The 9786-nt window shown below is 57.0% G+C and overlaps 1 protein-coding gene across 10 annotated transcripts; it reads right to left on the reverse strand.

Moving 5' to 3' along the window:
* Nucleotides 1–365: 365 nt before the first annotated feature.
* On the reverse strand, nucleotides 366–8263 carry DNAJB2 (DnaJ heat shock protein family (Hsp40) member B2). Of its 10 annotated transcripts, none has more exons than XR_014143370.1 (11): nucleotides 8077–8261; nucleotides 7697–7796; nucleotides 6939–7048; nucleotides 5536–5589; nucleotides 5241–5363; nucleotides 4422–4514; nucleotides 4097–4199; nucleotides 3835–3905; nucleotides 2789–2995; nucleotides 1862–2312; nucleotides 675–1652 (listed from the first exon to the last, which is right to left on the reverse strand). XR_014143370.1 is itself a non-coding variant. In XM_081813561.1 (11 exons), the coding sequence occupies exons 2-10, from the start codon at nucleotides 7759–7761 to the stop codon at nucleotides 1868–1870; spliced, it is 849 nt and encodes a 282-aa protein (XP_081669687.1). In that variant the 5' UTR covers nucleotides 7762–7796; nucleotides 8077–8259; the 3' UTR covers nucleotides 675–1652; nucleotides 1862–1867. The 10 variants fall into 10 exon arrangements, 3 of the variants coding, with proteins under 3 accessions (XP_081669685.1, XP_081669687.1, XP_006739745.2); XR_014143371.1 differs by lacking the exon at nucleotides 8077–8261 and adding an exon at nucleotides 7904–8052; XM_081813561.1 differs by having other exon boundaries at nucleotides 1862–1890; nucleotides 8077–8259.
* Nucleotides 8264–9786: the final 1523 nt, after the last annotated feature.

Here is a 9786-nt window from a genome sequence, read left to right on the forward strand (position 1 = left end):
TGTTGAAGACGAAGCTAGGCACTTATCCTGGAATGGAAGAGAGAGTCGCCGGGGAGCCACGGCGCTCTGCTTGACGATGGAGAGTTGTTTGTCCCGTGGCTGAAAGGGCATCTCCGAAGGTGTCTAGAGAAAAGGAAGGAGGAGGTCCCTGGCCCTTTCCTCCCTAGGTCCTGAGGAGTTTGGGGCCTGGACCCTGTGTGGGGTGGGCTTGGACCGCTCGCTCCATATAGGAAAGGCAGGCCTCTGAGACTGGCCACCGGCCTTGAGGTAAGGTAACCCGGGGAGGGGCTCAGTTTGTGGGCCTCAGGAGTAGTTTTTACAAGTTTTCACCACGTATTCCCTACTTTCGGTCATTCCCATACTTGCAGTCGAGTTGTAACTTAGTCCGGTCCTAGCTGTGGGGCAGAGTAGTGGATGGTGGGTCCCCTCCAGGGAGGGGAGCAGCGGCTGCCTGGGGAAGGTGAGGGCAGAAGAACGTGAGCGTTTCTTGGGACTCAACAATGTACTCGGGAGGGCAGCCTGGTCAAAGGGGGGGGGACTTCTGCTGTCATCTGGGAAGCCTTGTGACCTCTGGGTGTTTGGGCAATAGAGGGGGCTACGTCACCCACTGGTCCTGTAGGGTCCCCTTTGGGGCCACCCTGGAAAGGAAGAACATGGGAACACAGCACACCACCGAGCGCTCGAAACAGCTTTATTTGTTGACTTCCAGTGTTTCTCTCTCGGTCTGAGCTCAGCCTAGCTGGCTTTGATAGGTCTCTGAGATGCAGTGTCACAGGGCTAGCAACACCCTGGCTCCACCGCTCCCCTCCCTGGCCACGGGGCTCCCCAGGCAGGGAGGAGGAGAGGCAGCTCATTTGTGGTGTTGGAGAAGAAGAATGGGCAGCAGGGTCAGAGGCCAAAGAAGCCATACAAGCAGCAACATGCCCGGAGCACCCATTACACACCAATCCCGGCCACGCGCATGCGTGCTCTCTCTCGGCTCTCTCTCTCTCTCTCTCTCTCTCTCTCACACACAAACACAAACACTCCCACACCGGTGGCCTCCCCTTCCAAGCTCTCTGCCTGCCTACGCCCATCAGTCAGCCTTCTGGGGCCCCGCCCTGCTTGGCCATCCCATCCGGGCCTGTTCCGACTGCCCACAGGAGAAGAGCCTCTCCCAGATGTCGCAAGGCTTTGATTTGTACACTCTAAGCCCGGCACTAGCAAGAGGTGTCAGGGGAACCGAAGCTTGGCCCACTACCCCTTCATCCACATTCTTGCCACCCCTGCCAGAGTCAAATCAGATGACAAGATCTTCCCTTCTCACAGCAAGTGACAAGCTGACCTGGGCTAGAACTACATGTCCCAAGATGCACAGCTCCACAACCACACACCGCTTCCCCTAGCATGATCTATCAGAAACGAGGCAGGGTGTGTTGCATTCTGGGACCTGTAGTCCCCAAGAGACAGCACCAAACACCCAGGGAAGAGTTCACAGGCTAAGACTACGGATGCCTCCCACCCGGCCCCCACCCACCACCCAGGCCCAGCTCTATGCTCAGCATGGGTGAGGGAGAGGAATGGAGGGTACCCTCCCAGCGCACAGGGGAGGGCGCTGTCCTGTTGGAACTGTGCAGCGGCTCTGGATCCCGGACATCCAGCTCAGAACACATCTGAGGAGAGAGCGGGGGCGGGGTAACAGGAGACAGGGTCAGCAGCCAGCCGTGGAGGATGGAGCTGAGCATGCAGACCTGGGCTAGCCCTGTGGCCTCTCCCTGAGCCCTGATGCATGGTGAAATAGGACGGGGTACAGTCCCCTCCTAGGCCTCCCTCCTGGGGCACCCTGGCCTTATCCCACCTCTCCAGGGATAGCCAGCCTCACCTCTGCCTAGTCCCGAGGCCTGGGGCAGGCTGAGGCAGCAAGAGGAAGGGAGGAGGAGTGGGCTCCGGTTCCGAATCTGGATGAGAGGCTCCCGCCCCACCCAACTAGCCTCCCCAGAAGACCTTATGGCCCTACCGGCCACAGCATCTTCCTGGTCACACTGAGGCTTTCTTGGGGAAGGAAGAAGGGAGTCCTAGCCAGATGGCAGTGAAAGCAAGCGATGCGGCCCGCGGGGAAGTGCAGAGAGAAGAGAGCGAGGGAGGAGCAGCAGCACCAGAAGGGAAGCAACAGAGACGTCAGAGCTCAACGCTGCACCGAAACCAGGGTGGGATGTCTGCAGCTGGACAAGGAGCACGGGAGACTCCCTGGCGTAGCTGCCAACTCCGGCTCAGAGAACCCCAGGCCAAGTCCTCCTTCCTTGATGTCATCAGCAACACAGGTGGCAGAAGACCTGGGCACAAAAGGCCCGACCCAAACCACTAATGCCCCTTAGAAACTCCCTATCTAATAGGAGTTAAGTGCATCCTGGCTCCTGGGAGGCCCTCCCACTGCCCGGAGGCTCCCCACCCTGGGCTTCGCCAGGGACCTATCAGCTGTGGGCTGAGCAGAGCAAATCCCGAGTCCACACTGGAGTGCAAGTGGACATGGGAGGGAAACCTGTTGGGGGAGCACTGAGTTGGAGAAGGGCTCCTGCAACTCAGGCCCTGCCCCTCTGCTCCTGACAGTGAGCAGGACCCCCCGGTCGCCCTGAATCAGGGTGGTTTGGGCCTGGTGATCAGAGGATGAGGCAGCGAGAGGCCTTCTCCTCTGGGGATGGGCTGCGTTTGGCCGCATCCCCCCTTGCAGCCTCAGGGGTCCCCCCCACGCCGGGATCTTGGTCCTGGGCCTTGGGCAGCCCCTGCCGATGACGCTGCGCCCCCCGCCCACCTGCTGGTTTCTTCCCAGCTGCCTCCATCTCTGACAGGCTGTAGGCCATGGCGAGCTGCAGGTCTTCATCATCCTCGGAGAGATCGCTGTCAGAGGTGCGGGAGGCAGGAGTCTGCCGGACCTGTGTGCCCCCTGGCCTGGAGGTGACAGACTGTTGCTGCTCGCGACGGCTCAGCTCCAAGCCCAGCGCTAGGTCATCTGGGACACCTGTAGGAGTCATGGCCACCATGGAGCCCTCTGACCCAGGCCAGGGGAACCAGGCCAGGCTGCCTCATGCAGTGGCAACTCTGACCGCTTACAGCCCCTCCTTTGGAACCGGCACGCATGCACTCTGGCACCTAGCATGGTGGTCATGTGCGTGGGCAGGTACCCAGCGCCAGCAGATACGAGCTGTCTCCTTGGGCAAGTCACTCAACCTCCCTAAGCCCCGCTTTCCTCATCTATAAAATGGAAACGGTGAGAGTGCCTACGTTGTCAGATTGTTCCAATGACTAAATAAGACAGACCAGGAAGCGCACTCAGAGGCGGCAAGCAGGGAAGGGGCGCGGCGCTGACCATCCCATCCGGCGTGACACTGTGGGAAGGGTTCCGCCCCAGGAATCCTGCATCCTGCGGGTCACTCATGGCTTTACCCCTTACTAAGTAGGACAAGGCCGTGGGCCTGGGGCTACTTGGGAGTTAGGGCCATTTAACCATGCTGAGGTTCAGTCTCCTCACATGAAAAATAGGGCCAATATCAAAGCTCTGCCTTCCCCTTGCCTGCTTCAATACAGAGCTCATGTTATGCGCACAAGTGCTTTCAAAATAGTCCATGCTCTGCAAACCCCGGGCACCCACTAAGGATGATGGTGATCAGCTGGCCCTCTGAGACTCCTCAGTTCCCTGCCCTTGCCCGGGGATCCCCATCTCTGATTCTGCCAGTGGGGCCTGTGGCCGCCATTCCTTCCCTGCCCCAAAGGAGTTCCGAGAGGAGCAGTTTGGAGGGGGCCTTGGGGCCTGGGCCTGGGGCTTCCTGCCAGGGACTGGGTGGCAGAGCCATTCCTCACCATTGATTGTGACTGACTTCAGCTGTCCGTCTTCTTCCACTTCTACCCGTTCCTGCCCGTTCTCCATGATTCTGTGGGGGACGGCACGGTTCACTCAGCGAGCACGCACGAATCCTGCAGGTGCCTGTCCGCGCTCTGGGATGCCGCAGCGAACAGGACAGACTCGGCCCACAAGGAGCTGACCTTCTAGTTGTATGCTGCTCCCCCTCTACCCCTCACCCCCACACCCCTGCACCTGGGATGATCCCAAAGGAGCCCTCACCTGCGTGTCGTGATGCGGTGTCCTTGGACAAAGGTGGTGGATGTAGAAACAGAGCGAAAAGCACCAGCCCCAGGACTGAAGGAGAAAGATGAGGAGGAGAAATCTGGCATGGACACAAGGGAGGAGGCAGAGAGGTTGTCAGAGGGAGGATGGAGCCGGCATGCTGCAGTCAAGACGGGGCCAGGAACCTCTGTGGGGTCTCCCTGCAGAGATGCCCGAAGGCAGGGCTCCAAATACTCAGGAGAGAAGGCTTGGAAAAGGAATGAGCCGGGACGAGGGGATCCAGGACCCAGAGCTTGCAAAAACGCGAAGGGACAGCACATACCAGAGTGCCCAGGGAAGGAGGAAGAGAAGGTGAAGAAGGGGCCTGAGTGTCGGGAGCCCCGACTCTGAAGCTCTGAGAAGGGGCCCAGGTCATCTGCAACAAGCAAGCAGATTAACAATCATCTGGTAAAGAGAGCTGCCCCCCAAAAATGTGTGAACCCTGCCTTTCAGCCTAGAAATATAACCTGCTAAGCATTTCTGATATTTTTTTCTTTTTTGACTGTGGACTTGCTTACGAATTAAATTTTTTTTAATATTAGATATGAAAAATATCCCTGCTAAATTCTGTCCACAGTAGACAATGAAGGAGGGAAGGGAAAGAGGAAGCGGGGATAGCTAGCTCCTTCGGCACAGGCAGGTAAGCATGGTGTAAAGTCAGGCCCACCTGGCCAGGAGGCCCGACTCTCCCGTTTGCTACGTGACTCTCAGGTAGTTATCTGGAAGTATCCTTGTGTTCTCATCTGTAAGTGGGGAGAAAATTATCCCCCTCACAGGGTTCACAGTCCTCACTGCGAACACGTTATCTGTTGTGTGTGATGTCACTGTGATTGTCACACGGTGCTCTGAGTCCTGCTTTGACGGCTGCTATTATGCAGGCCTGACAATGCACCATTGTTGCCCTCATTTCATAAGGCGAGTCTCTGTGGGCTCAGGCCTGTGTCAGGTTCTGTCCCCGCTGTCCCTGGACCCACCCGCCCAAAATCTTCCATCTGTGGAATTCTGCTGCCCGCTCAGCCTCCTGCCTCAGGGGCTCCCGGCTGATGGAGGGCAGGCCTGGAATGGGAGTCGAGCCAATCAGAGGCCTCCTGAGCCCACTCACCAAAGAGCTCCGCAAAAGGGTCTCCACTCCCGAAGAACTCCCGGAAGACCTCCTCAGGGCTGCGGAAGGTGAAGGTGAAGCCAGGCCCACTGCCACCAGGTTCCGCCCGGGATGGGCCAGTTCCTGGAGAAGAGGCAGGATGAGGAGGGGCCTTAGGGCATGCGTCTTGCTCTGAGCCAGGCCACCCACTGAAGGCATGGCCAGGAGCCTCAAGAGCATCCGCTGCACTAAAAATCTGCCCTCCCCCTCTCCTCAGTGACCCACTTCCATCCCTGGGCCCCGCCCCTCCACGTACCTGCCCCAGTCAGCCCTTCCCGGCCATAACGGTCGTAGATCTCCCGCTTATGCTCTGGAAAAAGAGACCCGATCATTTCTCCCTCCCTCTGGGATGATGGCCTCCCCTTCCAGGCTAGGACCCTCAGAGGATCACCCAGTGACTGAGGCTAGGGGGACAGCAGGGTGCACGGGAGACACAGGCTATAGGTTTCAGCAGTGCCAGCTCTTCGCAGTGTGGCTCCCTCTCATCTGTAGAATGAGCACAATAACAGCACCAACCTCACAGGGTCATTGCAAGGGTTAAATAAGACAATCCACATAAACTGCTTGGCACAGTGCCTGATAACAGTAAGTGTTCAACAAATATCAGCTAATTATTACTATGCTATTTATCAGGGCTTAGCCTCAATGTCGCCTCCTCAGAGAGGCCTTCTGTGACCACTGTAACAAAAAGGGTGCCCGTTATTCCCTATCAACATCACCCAGCTACTTCCCTGCAAAATACTCTTGTCTATTTCCTTGGTTAATGTCCGGCTTCCTGGGCCAAATGTAATAAACCCATGATGACCAGGACAGTGTCTGCTTGTCCTCCGTTGTTCCCAGCAACAGCCCAGCACCATAAACACTCAATGGATATTTTCTGAATGAATGAATAAAGAAATGACAGACCTGGAGGGGTGCCTCGTGGCTCAGTCGGTTAAGCATCCGACTCTTGATTTCGGCTCGGGTCATGATCTCAGGGTCGTGAGATTGAGCCCAGCATAGGGCTCCATGCTCAGTGCGGAGTCTGCTTGAGATTCTTCCCCCTCCTTCTCCCTCCCCCTCTGCTCCTCTCCCTGCTCGCACTCTCTCTTTCCCTCTAAAATAAATAAATAAATAAAATCTTAAAAAAAAAAAACAAAACACAACAGACCTGGATTCGTATTCCGGCTGTGTGTGACCTTGAGCAACTTACTTCACCTCTCTCAGCCTCGGTTTCCTTGCCTATAAAGTGGGGATGATAAATCCTGCCTCACAGGATGGCTGTGAGGACTCTTGGGGATTACACCCACCAGTGCTTGGCACAGAGAAGGCTCGGCACACGTAGGTTACTTGCCCTGCTTCCAACCCCTTGTCAAGACCCATGCTGCAACCATCATCCCAGATCCCGGGGAGCAGACACTGAGCACAGGGGATTCGGGAAAGAATAAAAGGGTGCTTTGCACATAGTAGGTGCTCACTTGAATTGAAGCAAAAAAAAAAAAAAAAAGGTCGCAGAGTCCCCTGTTGGGCGGGGGGGGGGGGGGGGCGGCACTTAAATGCCAGTTTGGAAACAGGCACAGAGGATATGGGAGGCGGCAGCATGGCTTTGGGAAGGAGTACGAGGGCGCATGAAATGGAGGCGATAGGTGCTGCCCTGCCCTGCCCCCTCCTGGCCCTTACTGTCTGACAGCACTTCATATGCTTCCGCCACCTCCTTGAACTTCCTCTCAGCAAATTCTTTATTATCCGGGTTCTTGTCTGGGTGCCACTGAAGAGCCTTCCGCCGATACCTGCAGGAAGTGGGTCCAGTGGGTCGGGTCAGAGGACAAAAGCAAGCACCTCTCACCATGAAACAGAACGACCCACTTGCCCATTAGCCTGCCACTATCCTTTCTCCACTCAGATCCCCGTCCACCCCAGGGGCTAGGGCTGCCTCTGCTGCCATGTTTTAATGGAGTCCCTATCTCTCCCCTCTGCAGCCAGTGCTAGGACTACTTGCAGCAGCAGATGATCATGTAAGCAGGAGAAAGCCCCAGCCCTAACCCCTCCCTGGAGCTCACTGGGGCTGCAAAAGTTGGAAATATGTGTGGCCATGGGCTGTACAGGGCACTGGCCCCTCCTGGTCACAGGGCTTGGACATTTTTGCAGGCATCCTGAGAAAGCCCACACCTAGGGGCTGAGGCTTGAGGCAGGAGTGAAGGGGGAGGTGGGGGGGATCCACTGGAGAAGGACGCACAGTGCACCTCCCAGCAGAACTTCTTCACGCTAAGGACTTTCTCCTACTCTTCCAGGGATCTTCTTCCTTCCTATAGAGGGAGCCCCCCCATCCTTTCTAAGGACCTAGTTCCCTCGGCAAGGCCTCTGAAGGACCCTATGGTGGTGTGGGGGAGGGGTAAGGGGGGGTGAGAGGCTTTCTGATGCGCAGCGGAGGCACTTACGCCTTCTTGATGTCATCAGCAGACGCACTTCGCGGCACGTCTAGGATGTCGTAGTAGGATGCCATGGCAACTCGTCGGGAGTCAGATGGGCCTCGGGGGGCTGCAGGAGAGGAGGAGGAGTCAGGCCGGAAGAACCCAGGGTCCCTCCCTGGGCCTGGAGACCCCCCGGGGGAGCCGGAGGCGCTCCCAGGGGGAAGCGGCGCCCACCGGGTTCTGCTTGGGGCCGGTGACGAGGCACCCTCCGGCAGCCTTATCGGCCCCCCGCAGGCCGGTGCCGAGGGCTATCTCGGCGCCCAGGCCCGGGGAGCCCTATCGCAGCCCCGTGACTCCAGCAGCCCGGCCCAGGGCCTCCCAGCCTGACCGGGGCCCCCCGCCCGCACCTCCTCCGTCGGGAGTCCCTGGCCTCCTGCAGCGCCCCGCCCCTGCCCCCCGCCGGAACCGTCTGGCACCGGCCGCCCCGGCTCGCAGCTGCTGCGTAGGACGCGCCCGGCCCAGCTGTGCGCGCAAGCATGCGTCAGCGGCACTGAAACTACTAGAGACCCAGAGGAGGCCGGCTCGGCCTGTCACCCAGGGGGCGGGGGTTGGGGGACTGCTGCAGGGGCTGCCGGGAGATGGGGGCGGAGCCGGCTATTTTGGGCTTGCACCCGGGCGACGTCATCCCCAGACGGGACCGGGGAGACCGCGGCCGGTGCCGTTCCGGCGTGACGCACTCGCGGGCCAGCGAGCCGCCCGGCCCTGGTCCTTCTGTCCTTTCCTAAAAACGGGCTCGATGATCGATGGCTACTCACTCCGGAAGAAATCCCCCATCTCAAGGACTCAGACTCCCCGCTCTGGGCCTAAATCCTCCCCCTTCAGATCTCTGCTTCCGCCCCAGGTCCCGAAAAGAGGCTGCCCCAACTTCCCTGAGTAGGTCAGGCCTGCCTGTCAGTGTCTCCTGACACCATCACACTCGTCTGAGCTACAAATCAGCCAGCCCTTGCTTGTTTGATTCTTTGATGGACCTTCACCTCCCCCATTAGAATGTAAATTCCACCGGACAGAGATTGGGTCTTTTTCTTGCCCTAGAGTATTTAAGGCAGTTGTGGGGTTCAAAAATAGCCTTTGGATGATTAAATAATGAACAGATTGGAACTTCTTGTTGACAGTTTTGACACATTTGGGGAAGGTGGGGTTAAAGGGTAAAAGGAAAACAAAAAAAAAAGGAAAAGGAAATTCTCCAGATTCAAGGTTTTTTGGCTTTTTGGTTTTCTGGGATCCACCCCCCCTCCCAGAGTGATCCCAAATAGACCTTGTCCACCTCAAAATAATTCCTGGGTTCAGGCCTCATGGGAGAGTTAGAGAACTTTCCAGAATTGGCTCCTGCTTGATATCGTCCAGGCTAATCCACAACTATTAATTGAACATCTATATAGTAGATGCAGCCAGGATGTAAAATGAAGAATATGACCCAGTCCCTGACTTCACAGAGCTCCAATTCGGTAAGATACCAGCCCAACAATATAGCCCACTGGGAAATCCCAAGGTTTTATAAACAGACAGACCTGGGTTTGCAACCTGGCACTATTGTGTGACTTGGCAAAACCTTTGAGGACTCAGTTTTTCCTACCTAAATACAGGTAACGCCTAGAGCTGTTTGAAAGTCAAATGAGGTGTGGTACATAGTACATCTGGGTCTTAGTACATAACTCTCTGGCATCATGATTGGCCCAAGCAGTCATGCTTATGTGAGTCCGGAAGAGTGTTTTCGGCTGGGTGACCCAGCAATCCTTCACCAAAGAGAAGGGCTTGAGCCAGACATGAGGGAAGAAGGTGGTGTGCATTTGTCCGCTTTCCCTGGCTGCCCACAGTCTCAACCTTCTGAATACCTTTGGGGAATTCCCAATGTGTAGGCCTTGATGGGAGGCAGGCCACCCCCTGTCACAAAGCCCTGACATGTGCTCTCCCAGACTTCTCGGCTCTAGGGGTACATAGCCATTAGCTCTGCCAATTGAAACCTCCCTCTGGGACTTTGAATGTGGAGCAAGTCACAGGGAAGCAAGGGCCGTTGAGAATTCATTTCTGCGGTGATTGTGACAGCGGAGTCAGCAGCG

This window comes from Leptonychotes weddellii, chromosome 3 (assembly GCF_054177405.1).
Source record: "Leptonychotes weddellii isolate Sample4059 chromosome 3, ASM5417740v2, whole genome shotgun sequence".
Lineage (NCBI taxonomy): Eukaryota > Metazoa > Chordata > Mammalia > Carnivora > Phocidae > Leptonychotes > Leptonychotes weddellii.